Source organism: Myotis daubentonii, chromosome 4 (assembly GCF_963259705.1).
Source record: "Myotis daubentonii chromosome 4, mMyoDau2.1, whole genome shotgun sequence".
Lineage (NCBI taxonomy): Eukaryota > Metazoa > Chordata > Mammalia > Chiroptera > Vespertilionidae > Myotis > Myotis daubentonii.
In genome coordinates this window covers 47,754,559-47,775,990 of record NC_081843.1, presented here as the reverse complement: position 1 = coordinate 47,775,990, position 21,432 = coordinate 47,754,559, and the positions used below count along the sequence as shown (strand labels likewise).

General features: G+C 38.5%; 1 protein-coding gene across 6 annotated transcripts in view; it reads left to right on the top strand.

Annotated features, from left to right (window-relative positions):
• The window catches only part of AP3S1 (adaptor related protein complex 3 subunit sigma 1), a 54,636-nt gene extending 43,839 nt beyond the window's left edge, over positions 1-10,797 (top strand). For 3 of the 6 annotated variants that reach the window (XM_059693822.1, XM_059693819.1, XM_059693821.1), the window contains 2 exons: positions 8,713-8,760; positions 10,174-10,797. In XM_059693822.1, the coding sequence (XP_059549805.1) occupies positions 8,713-8,760; positions 10,174-10,302 (177 nt within the window). In that variant the 3' untranslated portion in view covers positions 10,303-10,797. Of the gene's footprint in view, positions 1-4,317; positions 4,359-8,712; positions 8,761-10,173 lie in introns of all 6 variants that reach the window. The other 3 variants (XM_059693820.1, XM_059693823.1, XR_009452594.1) reach the window with 2 other exon arrangements.
• The last annotated feature ends 10,635 nt before the right edge of the window (positions 10,798-21,432 follow it).

Sequence of the window (21,432 nt, the reverse complement as noted above, 5' to 3'; positions counted from 1 at the left end):
ATGGTAATTGGCGTACGACCGCTACCCTTTTCATTGGCTAATCAGGGCTATATGCAGAATAACTGCCAACTGAGATGGCAGTTAACTGCCAACAAAGATGGCGGTTAATTTGCATATGTAGGCACAATGCAGGGAGGCGAAAGGGAAAGCAGGAAGAAGCCCCCTGCCACTGACAGTGATCCGAAACCCAGGGGGGAGCTAAGAGCCGGGGGACAGGGCAAAGGCGGCCCAGCCATGATCGGAGAATCAGGCGCCTTTGCCGCCCTGGCCAGTGATAGCAGGAAGTAGGGGTGGAGCCAGCGATGGGAGCTGGGCACAGTCGAAGCTGGCAGTCCCGGGAGCTAGGGGTCCCTTGCCTGGGCCTAAAGCAGAGCCCACGATCGCGGGGCCGCTGCCACTGCGGGTCCCCACTGCCCGGGCCGGACGCCTCGGCCAGAGGCGTTAGGCCTGGGCAGGGGCGGAGCCTGCAACCGCGGGGAGCTGGGGATCCCCTGCCCAGGCCTGACACCTCTGCCGGAGGCCTCACGCCTGGTCAAGGGGCCGATACGGTGATTGGTGATCGAAGGGTGATGAGGGTCAACTCCTCTGGCCGAGGCATCAGGCCTGGGCGCGGGGCTGGGGGTCCCCTGCCCAGGCCTGATGCCTAGGCCAGAGGCATCAGGCTTGGGTGGAGGGCGGAGCCGGGGATTGGAGGGATATGATGGTCCCCTTGCCCAGGCCTGAAGCCTGAGTCAGAGGCGTCAGGCTTGGGCGGGGGGTGGAGCAAGCGATCAGAGGGAGATGGGGATCCCCTGCCCAGGCATGATTCCTGGGCCAGAGGCATCAGGCCTGGGCGGGGGTCAGCCAGTGATCGGGGGTAGATGGGGGTCCCCTGTCCAAGCCTGACACCTGGGCCAGAGGCATCAGGCCTGGGCGGGGGTCAGCCAGTGATCGGGGGTAGATGGGGGTCCCCTGTCCAAGCCTGACACCTGGGCCAGAGGCATCAGGCCTGGGCTGGGGGCAGAACCAGTGATGGGGGGAAATGAGGGTCCCCTGCCCAGGCCTGACACCTCTGGCAGAGGCGTCAGGCCTGGGCAAGGGGCCGATCCTGCGATTGGAGGGTGATGGGGGTCAACGCCTGAGGGCTCCCAGTATGTGAGAGGGGGCAGGCTGGGCTGAGGGACACTCCCCCCACCACCACCACCACCCAGTGCACGAATTTCGTGCACCGGGCCCCTAGTGAGGAAATAATAAGTTATAATAGCTGCTTAACAAGCCTGAGTACATATTGAAAAGGGAAATTCAGTGCCTTAATCTTTTAATTCTGGATCTTACCCAAAGGTTACTGACCAGTTTGCTAAATCATATATTTTATTAGTTGATACATATATTCATGGCTTTTATTGCATTCTATAAAGGAAAGATTTGGTTAGTTATGCAGTGCTAACTTTGTGCTGGTTAGGTGAATGGGGACCAGCCAGCACTTTAGCATTGTATAAAACCCTACTGTAGATTTAGTGACTCCTCCCACATGTACTAGGCTGAATATTAGTGACAGGTGCTTTAGCAGAGCCACTCAAGTTCACATTATTTTGGTTATTTATTACTGTAGCAGAAGTTTAGATAGATAACATCTTAATATCTCATTCAGTGATATGTTTGTTTGAGGATACTCTTACCTTTGGTATTAATAGTCATAACTCAGATTAGGAAAATATATTTTATAATTATTAGGACAAGTTCAGATGTTTGATTGGTATAAAGTACTATAAAAGCAACAATATATTAAAACTGTTAGCATTAATTTACAACAGGTGAGTTCTGAAGAATTATTATTTTATTGGTACTTTAAAGGATCAGTTTAATACAAATAAATACTATGCTCATTAGAACTGAATAAAACACAGGATGATGGATAAATCTGAAATCTGAGGCTTAGAAACAGTTGAAACTTTGATAAAAACATTTTCCAGTGTTTTATTTAAAATTTCTTCTTATCTCAGTTTACTATCCCTATTGGTTTTCCAAAGGAGAGACTTATAATAGTGAAGAGCTTAAAATTATGGCTCTTTTAAATAACTATGTATTTTGTGTGTTCTATAGCCAATTTTTCAAGTATTGTTTTTGAAAGGGGAAAATATAAACTAGATTAAACTAGGACAAGGAAAACAATTTAGAATATTAGTTAGTGTGATTGGTTTGCAATATATAATGTATAGTAAAAGATTTACTATAAACTCTAAGCTGTAATTTTTTAAAGTCTTAAAATTATAATTTGAAAATTTCTTTTTACACACAATCTGGTTTATTGGCTCATTTTACATGCACACCAAATATATATGCAAACATAAATATTTCAATGTACAAATTTACATGGGACTCACAAATCACCCCCTTGTCTTTCATCCAGCACCCAAACCTGTGCTCTATCCCGGCTCCACTTTGGGATGAAGTTCACAGGGGGCTGGCACTAGAGGGTAGGAATCTGGAGGAGGGAGAGGTCCTGCTCCCCTTTCTTCACGGGTACCTCCGAAAGGTCCTGTCCTTTCTCAGTGGCACCATAGGGCAGAAGGCTAAATACCTCCACTCCCTCTCTGCCCCAACTCAAATCCCAGATGTCTTCTCTAATCCATCTCGCCAATTTATATCATCTGTTAAACTTTTCATTACAAAACGATGGTTACAGATTTTAAATGCCAACAGACAGACAGTGACACAATCCATTAATCACTATAAAATGAATGGATGTGATAATTTGTCAATTCTGTGTAATGATCTGTAAAAATATATAGACTTCTTTTCTGGAATTTTCACATTGAAAATTTCTAGGTATTTAAACTCCTTTCCATTGGTGGTGTCCTTTTCTTTCTTTTTTTTTCTCCTTAGTGTGTGATGTATGTAATATTGACAAAAGTCATAAAAGACCTATAATAATTGCATAATGGATATTTGTTTTTTGGTTATTCAGTGATATTTTGTTAAGCAGTTTTTTAATTTATAAAGAGCAGTGAAATGCAGAATTTACATTTTTGATAGAAAGTTATAAGAATATTATACTATTTTAAATAGTTTTGAATATTAGTGAATACTCCCATTTTTCATCCACTAATAATCTTTTAATATATAGTTAGTTGTTATCTGCTACCACAATAGTTTTTTTTTTTTTTTGTCTCCTTTATAAAAAATGTATATTTTAAATCTGATTGGGGATAAAACCCAACATATGTTCAGTAAGTGTTTCTCTATATGTGATGTCTGCTAATATTTAGTTATAAAAAAGTCAAAGTGAGGCTATTTAGTCCTGATCATATTTTAAGAAATTGTGTTGAAATATAATGTTGACTTTTTGTAATTTTTCAGTAATTTTCATATATTTTAAGTATCTTTGGAAGTCTACCAGCTTTATTTTAGACACACTGAAATGTCAGAAATTTTCATGTGAGTTCTATTTCCAGGTTACTTAAATTGGTTATATCTACCAAACATATGAATGCAGAATAACCCAAAATTACTAATTTAATTAAGATCTATTATGTAAACAAAAACTTACCATGAAAGGCTTAATTAAAATTCAGAGTATCATAATTGATGACAAGATCTGGTTATCTTTTTTTTAAAGTTAATTTGAGTGATATGTAGAATAGCATTTATCTTTTAAAAATCAGCCTGGGTTTAATTTAAGATAAGCTCTTAAAATATAACATAGATCTATCTAGGTGCCTTTACTTTGTCAGATTTCAAAGATTTTATTATTTTGGGTTAATGGTAGTATGAATCAAAAGAGAACAATCAAAAGTGAACCAATTTCATTCCCAATACCTAGACAGCTAGGAGCAAAGATCACCCAGATCTTTAACCATGTGTACGCAATAAGCTTCTGTAGACACAAACAGCGGACCTTTTTAATCAAATTCAAAATATCGTGGCGTTGGCGTTGGTGGTATAGTGGTGAGCATAGCTGCCTTCCAAAATATCGTGGCAATTAACTGGTTAAAGAGAGAAGAAGCAAAGATATGCTTTCAGTGTATTTTCAGCTATCCTGCTTTGATAGAAAAATGGTTTGCTTGTGACATTGGGATCTTGTGAAAGGAGGGGTTAAGCTGGGAAGTTGGTGGGATTTGGAAAAAGTCTAAAAGGCACCCAGGAAGCTGCCTAGGAATGAAAGGACTCCCTGTGGGTGGAGGATGGGTTGGGGAGACTTGTTAGTTTTTATGTATTTCATGTTATTTTTAAGATGAAAAATGACTCTGATTTTAGTTACTACTTTTTTAAAGTTAGTCCTCTTTTTTTTTCCGAACATCCTGATCTTTCTAGCTCTTTCCATTCTTCTCTTTACAGACCTTTATCTTTCAATCTCCCAGACAGGACAGGTAGACAAGGTATTGCTGACTTTGAGAAAAATGTACTTTAACAAAAGGGAAAGCAAAATGATGTCGAAGGCAATTAATTATGTAGGCCAGACTCAAAAATTCTTTGTGTTAATGAACCCATATAGTCCCTGTAGCCTATTTTTCATTCTAGTTTCTCCTTGTAGTTTCGTCATCTTTTATTGGACTTAGTGTATTTTTCTAGTATATCATCAATGTCATTTTTGTTCTTTTTTGTCTGCCTGCATTGTGAAAGGAAAGATTAAGTTTTTTGTTATTATTTTTAAACATTGTCATTTAACTGACAAATTACATTTTGTAGAAATGACAATTTATTTGGTATGTTAAATTTAGAATTTATTTTGAGCATCATGTGGCAGAACCAATCTTACTTTAACACTCATAGATTTTTTCCCCCTCATCTTTCTAAATTAGGATTCCAACACAAAATTGCCTTCTAGGTTTTGGAAACTGTGAATTTAAAACCCAAAAGCTGAGCCTTCAAAGTTTTGCATACAAAGTAGGAAGCAGTGAAGGCTTAGAACAGTGACTGTTAAATAGTACTGAAATTCCAAAGTCTTAACAGAATTGCTTTTACTAGTTTTGACTAACAGGTACATATTAAAAGTAGCCAATAAAAAACAAGATCAGAAATTATTAAAATTGAATTAAATGTTCTAAAAAGTGGAATTAAATATATTTACCAAAATAAAGTGGATTTCTACTGTAGGAACCTTCTAACATCCAAACATGTCGTAATAAGACAAAAAATATTGTAAACTTTGAGTGTTTTTGCGAAGCATATTGGCAAATATTAGAAATGTTTTTAATAGACTCCTAGCTTTATGAAACTAAATTTTCTCTGAAAAAAATTTTTTACACCATAAGTTAACTGTTTGAATTACTTTTTAAACATTTCTCTGTAGATGAGCAACAGCTTTTTTGTACAAAGCCAATTCAGGAAAAATGAAAATGTTTATAGGACCCCATTTAAAAACTTCAAAATAAAAATACTTTATTGAGCCCCATGAAGGAAAAAAATCTATCAATTTAACAAGTTAGATTACCTACCTTATAATTAGGAAAATCTCATTGAGAATATGGCATAGCTATTTAGCCGCTAAATTATTGCTTTCTGGATGTGTCTGAGAAGCAGCATCAGATAGATGATTTTCTAAGATCTTATCCCAGGATCATAGGCTATATCATGAAGCTGGGTGTACCACATTTGGTCCCTAGATCCATATTACTTTATCCTTGCAATAGAAAATAAATAAATCATTCTATTGATCCAAATCACTGCCAATGTTCCAGTTTTTAATTTATATTAAATTGCTATTTTCTAACAAAGAAACATCAACCACTTGGGTCTTTTAACTTCCATATCTAGAACTAGTAATTAGCTTTTTTACTTTTAGAAATCAAGTTTCTATTTTTAAAGAGTATAGAATAAGAAAAGGGACTTAAGTAACAGATGTTGGGAAGTCAACCTGTGAGTTGGTTCTGCCCCTCTATGTTGACATGCAGTCATTCTGTTCTACAAAATTACAGTGGGGACCCCTGAGGTCAAAACTAGTTATATTAAATCCATGAATGGCATTAGTCTACTATATTATTTTCACACAGGCACTTCCTGTGCTAGAAATTAAACTATAAATGAAGATCATATAAAATATTCTAATGTTGATAAAATTTTTAATAAAATACCATATTCTTACTCACTAGAGGATTGTCATCAGTATTTCTCATCTCTTTGTTTATAATTGCAGTATTAAAGCACTGCCCTTAAAGCAAAGAGCAAGCCTCTTATAAGTTCCCAGATTAAAAGTTATTTTACCATACATTCAGAAATTAAAATATTGGCATTTTCTATTCCATTCAAAACATGTTTAAAAATCTGCCATTATTTTGTTAATGATTTTGAGTCTGAAACCATTTAATAATGTGTTTATTAATGTTGATGTTCTTTCACTTTGCTGTTAGGTCAAAATTTTGACTGTGCATATACCAACTTCCAGCAGGAAGGGTGGGTAAAGGTTTTAGTATGTACAAATTATTCCAACTACCATCTTCTTATGCTATATTTCAGGCTTAAAAAATATTTTAAGATGGTAGGTTGGTATTTTATGTCTTAGATAAAATAAATATTTAGATTCTTTCCTTTCCCCTTCAAGAAAGTTAATTGCTATTGCATGAGGAAAAGGAAGCTTTCAGATTTTTTAAAAATATATTTTAGTAATGCTGCTTTTTTAGTTTTGCTTGCACATATTTTGTTTATTTTTGGGTCTGGCAATTTAAAAACAAAATTTAAAAAAATCATATCCATCCATTATTATCTTTGTGATTCCAGTGCTTGAAATTTCCAAGAGTATGTCTGTATAAGTCTTCTATCTGTTTGGCCTCATTTTGGTATACTTGCAGACTTCATTTTGTTTTCTTTCTCTTAATTCTGTTAATTTATTTAATCTCATGGGAGAGAAAACATGACCATTCTTTTATATACTGTACTTCATTCCTTCATCTAATTCATACTCTTAACAGCTTTGGGTTCATATATTTGTTTTTGTTAGTGGAATTGCTGCAGTTTACGTGCCATGGTGGTGCTCAAGTAAAATAACATAGATGGAAACAAGTTATTTCTCCAGTAGGATTTCATTCCTTTTTTTTCTGCTTGTGTCAACTATGTAATCCTAAATCTTTAAGAACTATGTTGTACTGTCATTTTACATTTTAAATTGTATAAATTACTAAGAAGTCAGGTAAACTTCATTTCTATAAATTTGAGTGTAAGTTGTCTTGTTGCTTTGAATATATCTTTACTGAGAATAAAACTAAGATGAAAATTATATTTCAGTGTTGGCAAATTGATTTTCTAATGGCAAATTATGATTTATTCTTTAATAAAATGTTTCAGACTTCACTTTCATGGAAGTCTGAAAATGAAATTGACTTTATAGCAGTTAGGATGTTGACTACCTGGTAACATGAAGTTTGTTTTTTTTAAGCCCTAAGTTTTTGTATATAAACATTAACAGCTCATATAAGCATCTACTTAGTAATCAACAGTCCTTGTATTTTTCCTTAACATTTTATATTCTGTAGAATCTGCTTTCTTAAAATGTTTCTTTAATTAAAACCTAATTGACATACACATCACAATTTTAAAATTTTGTACCATTTAAATTCATGACATTCTACACAAAAGTATTGAACATGCTTGAGAAATAATTTGATTCTCTTAATCCATTTGCGTGTTCTGAGTAGTTATCATCCTTTGCATGTCTATGGCTTGCTGCTTATGTTTAAAAGAATTGTAATTTGTTGTACTTAGAAACTTCTTTTGGTTTTACATAATAAGAACTTGGCACAAATATACTATTTAAATCTACTGCTCTATTGATTTTATATATTCTCATTAGTAGCCAACTGTTGACACCATCTTTGGTCACAAAGAAATTACTTAATCTAATGGAACCTAACAGACTGCATTTTTATTCTCATTTTCTCTGCTTAAGTTCAGTTTAGCTGTTCATGATATAGGGTATTATGGAAAAGAAGGCTTCTTGACAATTATATTTAGTTTAATACTGAAAACAATTACTTTAACTATTTATAATATAAATCATAGCATCCAGTAAAATACACACATATTTACCTTTTCTCTTTTTCACAAAATCCTCTAATAATTTATACCTTTAAAAATATTTATATTTAAATATCTTAATCAATACTTTTCTATAGCCTAGTCATCATTTGTACCCTGTATAGAAATTTCAAAGTAACAATAGTAGCAAATTGGTTTGTTATTTAGAAAAATTATAAAATTTATTCTACCTGGAAAAATGATACTAGTTCCAGGATATCTGTGATTTTGTAAAATAATTTTTGTGCCCTTGGCAGACAACATACTTCCTGTTAAAAGGAAGAGTGCCTATAACATGGGAAAGCTATTTGAACTTAATTATACTTTGATTCTCTTGAAATGATCAGCTTAAAGACCCTTTTCAATATGATTTATGCTACCCTAAGTAATATTCATATATATCTTTGTCTTTGGGGGCAATGGGAGAAAAGTAAGTTGTAACAAAATCTGCATTACTTCAGGTAGGTATAAATGTAGAGGTCAATAAAATTTTTAATAATACATCAAAACAACTAATCCCTATTAAATTACAGAAATTGAAGACCCCGCTCTATTAAGTCTCTAATTGCGTATGGAGTGTTTCGTCCATATCACCCTTAGCATTGCCTGTGTGAACCACCTCTATTAATACTACTTTACTGATTTTTCTATTATTTCCAATTCTGACTTGATAATCCATGGCTTTTATTTCATTGCTTAACAATGTTTGTATCCTTTATTCAGCAAATAGTTTACACTGGCCTATTTTGTATCAGTCAAGATTTTTCTCAGGTAACAGCTTTATTATTATTTTTTTAATTAACAAAAGAGGTAGGATTACGTAAGAAAAATGAGCTAAAATTACAAAACGGGACTTTAAAACTAGTGTCTCTAATAACATGAACATTGCTTCTTATATAGGAGTGGGCTAAATTAGGTTTACAGTTGTAAGCAAAGTAGAGTTTATTATATTATTATTATTTATTAATTATTGTATTATTCGTATTATTTTCCATACAAACAACTGTAAACCTACTGTTGCCAACCCCTGTATATATGTAATCTAATCAAAGTTGAAGATTTGTTTTTGTTACTTGTCATCTTTGTGCAAGACAATGTATGGCACAGAATTGAGATGTTTGTTGGCTTTATTATATAGCATGACTAAAAACTGATGAAATTGAATTGGTATATAAATTAATCCTTAAAAATACAAATACTGTTATTGTAGCTACTTGAGAAAAATGATATGTGTTCATTTTTCTTTTATTTTTAAGCACATTTTCTTTCAAAATTACTTCACAAAATTATAAATTTTCCTACTAAGATAAAAGCCAAATATTGTACAATAATGGTACTGAGAATTTTAAATTTTATTTATAAATTTTAAATTTTATATATGCTATCTTTTACATTTATGCTATTCTTTAAATTTGTATTTTGTAAACTAAAAATATGTTGTTGAATCCACTTGTTATGGCAGAATATTTTTAATTGTTATATCTTTACTAATGCATCAAAGGTTGGAATGATCCTCTTGTTACAGTTTCATTTTTCGGCAGACCTGTTCTCTTTGGATTGGGGCTTTACTTTAAAAGCCTGATTTTTTTTTAAGTGTCCTAGAACTTTCTTTAAGTTTAGAATAGCCTTCATAATTTAAAAAAAAAAATATATATATATATATATATATATATATATATTGTTTTAAGGCATTAGCCTTAAGTAAAAAAACTAAACAAGTATGATCTGTTACTTTTCATTTTTATTTCACAGCATGTATTGATAATAAATGTCATTTTAAAAGCAAAACCCCTGAATATATCATGATTGTTATGAGATGTTTAATAAAGAACTAATGTAAAATATGTTTCATGCTTATATGTCAGTTATATCAAGATATTAGGTAGAGATCCAGCTTTTAGTCATTTGAATATTATGTGTAATATACAAGTGGTACAGTTTACTTTGTGTTTAAATCTTTACATTATCATCGCATGTATTCACTGTATTTTTTAATGTGTCAACTGTTTTCTCTTTATAGATTAGTATTTCAATGTAACCATCCCATATCAATTCAAACTTACCATCTGGTCTCTAGCTTGTTATATGAAAATCTTTTATTATTGTCCTCCATTCTTAGTGTTTTTTGGTGAGCTACACCTGAGTTGTACATCTTCTTTTTCTTTTATTTGCTTTTGTATACAGGCTGGCTTAGCGGGAGCTCCAGCCCGTGCTGTTTCAGCTGTAAAGAATATGAATCTTCCTGAGATCCCAAGAAATATTAACATTGGTGACATCAGTATAAAAGTGCCAAACCTGCCCTCTTTTAAATAAAAAAAATTTAAAAGGCCACTCCCAGGTAAAATCCAGGGGGAAAAGTCATCTAAGTTTACCATGCAGTTGTTTACCAAAAATAGAGGAGGAGAGTCTTACCTTTTGCTCTTGGATTTAAGTCAAGGTACTGTATAGAAGTTGTGTAAACTCAGTATGGCGGTTCAATGTTGTTTTTCTTGTTCAGTGATTTTAAAGAAATTGAGTAGTTTCAGTGTGATTTTTTTAAAAAATTTCTTTTCTAAACTGCATTCCTATGCCCACCTAAGGCATGGTTCTATGTATTGGCAACAATAGTATTTCGAAAAGTGTTTGAAACATTTCTTTAAATTATGTACTACTCAAAATGTTGCTGGAGTTTTGTATGGATCACAAGTATAGCATTCCTTAATTCTTTCTGTTATTTGTCACAATTGTTATTTAAAGAATCAAGTATGTATTGCATGAAAACATTATGACCTTTTCCTCTTAGTTTAAATAAACTCCAAGGTAACTGGACTCTTAAAGCACCTTTCTGTTCGCCTGATAGCTACTTTAGCAATAATTTTTTTATGACCCTCTTACTCAACAAAGTAAATAAAAGTATTTTATCACTGTTAAGCAGCTGTTAATGACAATGTGTTAAATTTATACTTATGTCTTTAATACAGTCAGACCTCAGTTCTTGAGCATCTCCCGTCTCGAACAATTCAATTCTTGACCAAGTTGTTCACGGAAAAAATGTCTCGGTTGTCAAACAAAACTTCAGTTCTCAACTGGACAACCCTTTCATGCGGATACCTGTATAATCAGTCACATGTTTCTCAGGTGGCAAACAAAGGAGAGAATATGCAAGTCTGAGTCAGTTTACCACTAAACCTCACATTGTTAACATTGTGCTGTGAATATTTTTTGTTTTCTTTTGTTGCTGCTTATTATTATTAAATACAGTAAGTCCCCATGGGTCCTAGGAGGTTAGTGATAGCAGCAAAATGAAAAGGAAAGTTGTGAGAACAACGATAGAGCTTAAAAAAAAAATAATTGATCTGGCTACTGAAAATGGCATGGCAAAATTGACGATTAGCACAATTTTAAACTGCTAAGAGTATGAAAGTGCTCAAAAAACAATGCAACTGAGAAAGGTTAAAATGGAATCATTTGGGGGTCTGGAATGAATGAATTCAATTTACATTATTTCTAATGGGGGGGGGGGGCGGGGGAATGATTCAGTTTTCAAACAAATCGCTTCCGGCATGAATTAAGTTCAAGAACTGCAGTCCCAATGTATTCGGAAACTCACTGAATTATTCTAAAGCTCAATTATTTCACAATCAAAAGTAGTGTATCTCGTAACACATTGTCTAGGATGAGTTCTGGAATGGGACATGACATCTTTTTCTAAAAATTGTAGAATCCATTTTATACATAAAGGTTTAAACCTTGTGTCTGCTCTCTTCTTGCTCAGATATTGAAAAATAATTTTAGCAAATACTTAGTTTCTTTTGAACACAAAACCCTTTGGAACTCCTCTTGATCAGCCCATCCCAAAGTCAAAGCTATACTATTTTCCTAAGTCCTAACATTCGTATTCTGATTTCTCATAATTGGCCCACATTTTCTTATTTGGTCTTACCTTGTGAACAGTGTGTGGGGTTCCTCTTCCAATTAGACCAAGGTTTTCCTTACAGTTCTAGTCTTCCCTCCCCAAATGTTCTCTGAAACATTTTGTTAGATTTGTGGGATGTAAGCAAAGTCACTTTATTTTTTTCTAAATAAAATTAATCTGTCTCTAAGCCTCTTCCTGTTGAGGCAACAGGAAATTCAGTCGGTGATTATTTCCATCAGTTCACAGATGTGTAAAATTCTTAGAGGATGGTTATACAAAGCAACATTCGGGGAGATCCCTGGTCTTCAGTTATTCAACAAATGTTTAAGTGCCTGCTGTACCAGGCGAGTAAGTCCCTGTTCTCATGGAGCTATATACAGTACCACACACAGTGCCTGGCACCCTGGCAGTATTTCCTCCTTTCTCTTTTTTCGTTCTTTTTTTTGGGGGGGCGGGAGGGGGGGTGGTGTGTGTGGGGATTATGGGAAGATTAAGTTTTGTTTGTTAAGGATGTGCCCTTATTAGGGAAACCTCTGGGCAAGATCATACTTTAATCTAAAGAAACAATCAAAAGGGTTTTATTTCCATTATATTCTATGAAATACAATGCTCAAACAACCAATCAACATTCCTCCTCTTCCCCTTCCTTTTTCCTTTAGTAAATACTTACTGAGCATCAGCTATGTGCCAGGCTTGTTCTAGGTACTTGGATATAGCAGGGAACAAAATAGTTTATATTATAGCATAAATTTAAATGGCCACAAACAAACAAATATATAATATGTCAGGTGATGATAAGTACTGTGGAGATAAAGCTGGAGAAAAGGGTATAGGGAGTAACGAGTTAGGCAGTGAGTTGGGCTGTTACTGTGATCCATAGAGTGGGTAGGGGAAGGCATCACTGATGAAGTAATCTACACTAATAAAAGAGAAACATGGTAATTGGCGTACGACCGCTACCCTTTTCATTGGCTAATCAGGGCAATATGCAAATTAATTGCCAACTAAGATGTCGGTTAACCGCCAACAAAGATGGCGGTTAATTTGCATATGTAGGCACAATGCAGGGAGGTGAAAGGGAAAGCAGGAAGAAGCCCCCTGCCACTGACAGTGATCCGAAACCCAGGGGGGAGCTAAGAGCCGGGGGACAGGGCAAAGGCGGCCCTGGGGCCTGCCTTTGCCCTGCCCCCCAGCCATGATCGGAGAATCGGGCGCCTTTGCCACCCTGGCCAGTGATAGCAGGAAGTAGGGGTGGAGCCAGTGATGGGAGCTGGGCACGGTCGAAGCTGGCAGTCCCAGGAGCTAGGGGTCCCTTGCCTGGGCCTAAAGCGAAGCCCACGATCGCGGGGCCGCTGCAGCTGCGGGTCCCCGCTGCCCGGGCCGGATGCCTCGGCCAGAGGCGTTAGGCCTGGGCAGAGGCGGAGCCTGCAACCGCGGGGAGCTGGGGGTCCCCTGCCCAGGCCTGACACCTCTGCCGGAGGCCTCAGGCCTGGGCAAGAGGCTGATCCGGTGATCGGCAATCAGAGGGTGATGAGGGTCAACTCCTCTGGCCAAGGCATCAGGCCTGGGTGGGGGGCGGAGCCGGGGATAGGGGGGATATGATGGTCCCCTTGCCCAGGCCTGAAGCCTGGGTCAGAGGCGTCAGGCTTGGGTTGGGGGGTGGAGCAAGCGATCAGAGATGGGGGTCCCCTGCCCAGGCATGATTCCTGGGCCAGAGGCATCAGGCCTGGGCGGGGGTCAGAGCCAGTGATCAGGGGTAGATGGGGGTCCCCTGTCCAAGCCTGACACCCCTGGCGGAGGCGTCAGGCCTGGGCAAGGGGCCGATCAGGCGATCGGAGGGTGATGGGGGTCTACGCCTCTGGCCGAGGCATCAGGCCTGGGCAAGGGCGGAGCCGGTGATGGGGGGGACAGGGGGGTCCCCTGCCCAGGCCTGAATCCTGGGCCAGAGGCATCAGGCCTGGGCCAGGAGCAGAGCCAGCAATCGGAGGGGCCTGGGCAAGGGGCCGATCCTGCGATTGGAGGGTGATGGGGGTCAACGCCTGAGGGCTCCCAGTATGTGAGAGGGGGCAGGCTGGGCTGAGGGACACTCCCCCCCACCCCCACCCAGTGCACGAATTTCATGCACCGGGCCCCTAGTACTTGAATAAAAACCTGGAAGTAGTAAGGAGGGAGTTGTGGAGATTTGTAGGGCAAGAGTAATCCAGACAGAGGAAATAGCATTGGCAAGGCCCAGATATGTAAGGGCATGCTTGAGATGTTTGAAAAACATCAAGGAGCCATAGCAGAAAGGGCAAAAGGGAGAGTGAGTTATTTAATGGCCCTAATTATAAATCATTTACACTGTTTATTCATGAATGGTGCACAATAAGGGATACTATTTAAAAATATTTTTTTGATTTCAGAGAAGAAGGGAGAGGGAGAGAGAGAGAAACATCAGTGATGAAACAGAATCATTGATTGGCTACCTCTTGCACGCCCCCCACAGAGGATAGCACCTGCAACCCAGGCATGTGCCCTGACTGGGAATCAAACGTGATCTGCTGGTTCATACGTCGACATTTAACCATTGAGCCAAGCCAGCCAGGCTATTAAATTACTCTTAAAGCCTTTTAATATTTTGGGAATTAACAAGTCAGAAACTTCCAGTTAAATATTGATTATTAAGCACATTTATGTTTGTGTTCTCTCAGACCACACTGAAGTGAATGACGGTAAAGAATTTTTAAATAATATAAATCCAAAAGGTCAAAAAAAAAATCAGAGAGATGATAACAGGTGTATAATTTTGGAAACTAGAAAACAGAAATGAGAGGTATATAATTGAGGTAGCTGAAATTTAAGTTGGCAGTAGAATAACTGTGGAAGTATGTGGACTTGCACTGCAGAACCCTGAAGATTTTAGAAATTGGAGGTACAAGTGAAAATGGGAGAATTACCTAGAGGTCTATATCCCATTCACCATATCACAAACCTTAGCAATTGCCTTAGCCTTTTATTCTCCCCTACAGGAGACTACAGGTATAAGCACAGTTGAGGACGGGAACTGAACTAGGAGCCAGGTGATTACCCTAAAGATACATTCTCATTGGTGCTTTGTCCCCACAGCACTCAGATTGTTGGCAGTCAGGCTTATACCCTATTCTCAGCAGGAAATCGTAGCCTATTCTTCTACAGGGAAATTCACCCAAGAGAAAAGACCTACAGTTAATGATGTTTTAAATTTTCTTACTGATATGGGCTATCCATATCACCCTTCACTAGAGCTCTTCTGTTGAAAAGCCTCTCCCATGCACACATAGCTTGCAGACTGGTTTTTAGGGCCTCACATATGAGCATACAGCACAGATCGTCAAACACTTGAGGAGAGCTGCTGATTTGAAAAATAGAGACCTACATAAAACATAATGAAACTAACAGGAAAGACCTTAAAAAACTAAAAGTAGTCATTACTAGTCCCACTGTATCAGACACCCTTTGTGTATCACTTCAGAAACCTCAGTCCAGACATTGCTGCAGTAACTAACTCTTCATGGTCAACTACAACTGGACCTTGCCATGTTTTTGGCTCTAGCTACAACTTTCTGTTCCCTGCCCTGGACTTCTGTGCCACCCCAATTGGAATGTAGTAACCTTGACACTCCTATATGCACAATTTGGAGTTGAGGGAAAATTAACTCCAATCTGAGACCCGTGAATTGAATAGGCATTTCTCCTTTTTGTACCTTAGATTCTGAGAATATTTCAAAAAGATTTCTCAGGAAGTCCTCTGGGATTGAGAGCCAGTTATCTGCATCCTCTTTTTACTTTTAAATTTTAAACTTTGTCTCCTCCATTTAGTGCCCATCTTCTACACTTTCCTGGGATTACATTCTTCTCAAAATTGCCTGTGTATAAGCCTGCTTTCGAGGCTCTGCTTTTAGGGAACCCAGGCTAAGGTCAAGGATAGGAGCAAGAAAGGAACATTTGGGGAACAAGATGAAGCTCTTGGGCATATTTTTAAGTAGTATAACATGGAATATTTAATGAAGGAATGGATGAGAAAGTTGAGAGGATTCCCAGAAAGTAGGAAAAAAAAGACAAATAGATGGATAAGAAAAGAAAAGGTAAAATTAGAGGATCACTCTCTGTCCAGTAGGTAATTCACTCTCTGACCAGTTCCAGAAGAGGAAGAAAAAGAAAATGTAGGGGAGATAATTATAAAATTTTTTGAAGATTATGTACATCATAAGAATATGAGTTCCCAGATTGAGGCCCCCATTGGGTATTTAGCAAGTTCAGTAGTGGCTGTCTTCTTAAGGCCAGGACTTATGGTAGGAAATGGTGTTATAGATCTGGGTGTCCTAATAACAATGGGGATGATGAGATCCTGAAATAATAGGTACCAGCTTGTGGCACTTAACTGGCAGGAGCAAAGTGGGTAAATAATGAACTAACTGCAAGGTCAGGGTGGCAGCCTCAGTTCCTGATCTGCAGAAAGCTATAGAGATGGTTAATGGAACCCTAGGCACCAGATAGATGGCCAACCATTAAAGGCATTGCCCAATCTTATAATCAGAAATAAAATTTAAAAAAAAAATGTATGATCAGGAGGCTGAGAGCAGCCATCACAATAAAATGTTATGAACTCTTGTTCAGTTTCTGTTCCTGAGCCAGTTCTCAGACCCAGAACTCATTGATTGACAGAAGAAGGACCCTGCACACCACAGCAAGTGCATGTTAATTATTTTCCCACTGCTCTAAGGAGACTTGGGTAACCATACACTGGGAAATAGAAAATACCCAATATTTTGAGGATTATTAGGCATAGTTTCCAAGTTGACGTTGATGACTAGAGACAAAACATTATGCCCATTTGTCCCTATTAGAGTGCGTATAGGAGTGCCAAGAAGGTTACTATAACATTCCAACTGGGGTGGCAGAGAAGTCCAGGGCAGGGAGCAGGAAGTTGTAGCTAGAGCCAAAAACATGGCAAGGTCCAGTTTGTATTAGAGTGGGGGCATAAGGGGGCTGAATAATAAATTCAGTCTTGGCCCACATCTAGCTCAGCGAGTCCACTGGGTCCACAGGTCCACCTAGAGGTAATTTTCCTCATCACTCAAATATCTGTTAGTGTTTGGGGGAAATTCTATAGTGGTTCCTTTGCCTATGAGATAAGAACTATTGTAGAGAGGAAGATTAAGTGGAAGCTTAGAAATTGTCCCCATACTGTCAGCCACAGTAATAAGCATATAGCAATATGCATATTGGGGAGGAGAAAAATATTAGTGCCACACTTAAACACCTAAAAGATGCTAGAATAGTGGTCTCCATCACATCCCCATTTAATTGGCCAGTCTATTCCCTAGAGTTGGATCCTGGAGGATGACAGTGGACTGCCCCAAATTTTACTAAGTTGTAACTCCACTTGTAGCTGCTGTGCCTGATATGGAATCTTTGAGCGGATCAACAAGATAGACTCAGGCAGTAGCTAATGGCTTGGTTGTTAACCAAAGACCTAGAAGAAGAAAGATTAGAAGATCAGGAACAAGAAAGTTTAGGGAAGAGGCATGTGGGTAGATCTATATGAATGAACATGAAAATATGAAGGTTTTTGAATCAATTGGATGTTACTCATCAGCAAAGACACCACCAAGTAGAATGACTCAGCAAAGTGTTAATGTGGCTGTTATTGGCCACTGCAGTGTTTGGCACAATGGGAATTTGAATGAAGTAGCTAGGAATGGAGGATACCCATGGTCCAACAGCATGGGCCTTCTACTCATCAAGGCTGATTTAGCTACTGCTTATGTCAAATACAGGGTGGGGCAAAAGTAGGTTTACAGTTGTTTGTATGGGTAAATTATCTTAATGAACTAACTGCAATGTCAGGGTGGCAGCCTCAGTTCCACAATTAATAAATAATAATACAAGAATAAACTGTTTTGTGTACTTACAACTGTAAACCTACTTTTGCTCCACCTTGTATTTTATCTACCAATAACAGAGATAAATGGTGAGCCCCTGATACAGTACCTTCCCTTGAGAAAACCAAGCAGCCACTTGGTGGCAAGTAAGTTTGGACCCCTTCCATCTTAGAAAGGGTAATGAATTAATCCTTACTGGAATTGATACAATTTGGGTATGAACTTTTCTTTCCTGGCTGCATAGCCATAGCCAACATCACTATTCAAGCACCTACCTGGGATCCTACATAGCATCACAAAGGGCTTCATAGCAAAAGGGGTGCAGCAGTGAATTCAGAGCAGAGAGATCAACTGATCTTGTCATTTGCTGCCCAGCTCGGAAGCTGCTAGACTGATAGAGCAATATAATATCTTTTAAAAAGGCACACATGATGATAGATACCCTGTGAAGATGGGGAACATTCTCCAGGATGTAACATATCAACCCTTATATAGTGCTCTGTTTCCAACAGGTGGACACTAAGCAGTAGAGTAGGAGTACTCCGCTTACATAACTCCCAGTGACCCATGTAGGGGAGTTTGTGCTTCCTGTCCTCACAACTCTAGGATTTATAAGTGTAGAGGACTTGATTCCCAGAAATGAAATGCTTCCTTCAGGGACACACCATGAATTATCTTAACCTTTAATGTACAGCTGCCCTCCAGTCATTTCAAGCTCCTCATATCAAAAAAAACAGTTGACAAAGAAAAGAATCTCCATCTTTTATCCCTCCACATCTCATTGAAGTCTAACCCAAAAAGTGTCTTTCAGAGCTAAAAAAAAAAAAAAAAATGGCTATCATGCTAACTAGTTGGGAAATAGATATCATTAGGACCTTGCTGCTGGGCCTCCAGGTGCTGACTTAACTCACTCAGACTCCAAAATCAGAAGTTAAAATAGTGTATTGTGTGTGTGTGTGGGGGGGGGGGGGCGGTTGGGGAGGAGAAGGGGAGGATCAAACTGAAGAATAACTTATTGCAAGTGAAGAAGAGGTGAAGATACCTCTTAAACTACTATTCATGTAAGATCACAGATTTTGGAGGATATAATTTCTATATTAGAACTAGAGGCCTGGTGCATGAGATTTGTGCACTGGCAGGGAGGGTCCTCAGCCTGGCCTGTGCCCTCTCACAGTCTGGGAGCCCTTGGAGGATGTCCAACTGACAGCTTAGACATCCTCAGCGCTGCCATGGAGGCAGGAGAGGCTCCTGCCACCACTGCTGCGCTCACCAGCCGTGAGCCCGGCTTCTGGCTGAGCACTGCTCCCCCTGTGGGAGCGCACTGACCACCAGGGGGCAGCTCCTGCATTGAGCATCTGCCCCCTGGTTGTCAGTGTGCATCATAGCAACTGGTCATTGTGCTGTTCAGTTGATTTGCATATTGGCCTTTTATTATATAGGATTACCTTCTGTAATAGATTTCTCCCTACGAATTGATAGAGAGTGATGTCAGATCATGTCAATGCAGAATGTTTCTACTTTCCCCTTTTTAAACAACTAATTAGTCATCCAACCACGAACAAAAGTGCCTCATTGGGAAATGAGGGACCCAACAACCTACACTAAGGTAGCTGAGAGGACTCTCACCTAACTGTGCTTTCAAAAATAGACTAACACACCTGGTAAGGGCTGAGGATCAGAGGGTGTTAGTGAACCTGCCCTATCCCTGCTCACCTCAGTAGGAGGAAAACCCTGGAGAGTGTCTGTTCAGATTCAGGCAAGAGAGAATTTGTAGAAGTCCAGCCTGCCTGAGGGAAGATTTCAGCACACCATCAGAGTGGAAAAGATAAGAATTTGTGCACAGTGGAGAGGGAGACTGGCAGAGCCCTACATCACCAGCACCACCCACCACCACCCCGTGACAATGCATGGGGCTAAGCTGTCAAGTGTTGTGGAAAGCTGTGAGTGAATGTCTAGCTATCTGTTTTGTGGGTTGTGACTGGAGAAATCTGTTTCTCTGTAGCAGCACCCAGAGCACTGAAGTGGAACCTCCATGACTTGGGGGATGGAGGAGAAAGGGAAGGAAGCAGATAAGAATATCAAAGGGAATTGAATAAGTGGTTCCTAATGACTGCTTCAGGACTTAAGCAGGAAGTTCACCCACAAGTATCCCACTTGAGAATCTCCCCACTGGGTCCATGGGCTCCCACATCACCTGAGGTTGCTAAACTCACACCTCTCTTGACTTTGTGGAGGATCTTTGTGAGTGCTTCCAAGTGCAGCAGCGAGAGCAATTCTGGGGTGCTCAGAAAAATTCTGGTGAGCAAGGGAGAAATCACGAACTGGAGCTATAGTGCCACTTTCTGGGAAACAAATGAAAGGTTTCCAGCAGTCAGCCTAGTTATAAGAACTAAAAAAGATGCAAAAGCTTGAGAAGTCTGCCACAAGAGGCAGCAAGAGTGGGGCAGGTCTACCCATTCAAAAGCTGAGGAAACCCCAAACATAGCAATACCAATGATCACTACTCATGGGAAAACAACCATAGAGATTTAAGGAGGTGTCTGCCACTTCAAATGGGAAAACAGTAATGCAAAAATACAAGGAACATGTGAAATCAAAATATGTCACCCCCAAAAGATATAATTCTCCAACAACTGAGCTCAAAGCTGCAGAACACTGCAATTTAGCTGATAAAGAATTTAGAATAGCTGTTTTGAGGAGATTTTAGTGAATTACAAGAAAACTCAAAGATAAATAATATTAGGGGGAAAAGTACATGAACAAACAAAATGAACTCTTTACTAAAGAGATAGAAATTATTTTTAAAAGAACCAAAGAACAACTCTGAAGTTGAAGTAGTCATTGACTGAGATGAATACTACAACAAAGACCATCTGAAGTAAAATAGAGCGAATAGAAGACAGAATAAGTGACAGAGGATAGGAATTTAGAAATAACAAGTGAACAAAGAAAAAGAACAATAACAAAAAAGAGAACAAATGAAAGCCACAGTGATCTAAGGCTTAATCAAAAGGGAAAGTATTAGAATAATTGGGGTTCCAGAAGGAGATAAGAGAGAGAAGGGGACAGAGAGTTTATTTTTAAAATGTAATAGTTGAAAACTTCCCAAACCTGGGGAAAGATTTTGACATCTAAGGTCATGAAGCTGATGAGTCACCAACTTCAAAAGGTAGGCATAAACAGAGAAAAAGAAATAATGGAAATACAGAACAACTGGAAAGCAATTGATAAGATGGCAGTAATAAGTCCTTTCATATCAGTAGTTACTCTAAATGTAAATGGATTGAATTCACCAATCAAAAGGCACGAAGTTGCTGAATAGATAAAACAAGACCCACTATATGCTTCCTACAAGAGAACAACTTTAGTTTTAAGGACATACATAAACTCAAAGTAAAGGGATGGAAAAAATATTCCATGCAAGTAGAAACCAAAAGAAAGCTGGGGTGGCCATACTTACATCAAACAAAATATACTTTAATCCAAAAATGGTAACAAGAGACAATGAATGCCATTGTATAAGGATAAAGGGGCTAATACACCAACATATATAAGATATAATCATAAACATATATGTGCCTAGTATCCGAATATATTAGGCAAATACTAGCAGATCTGAAGGGGGACAGAGACAATATAGTAATA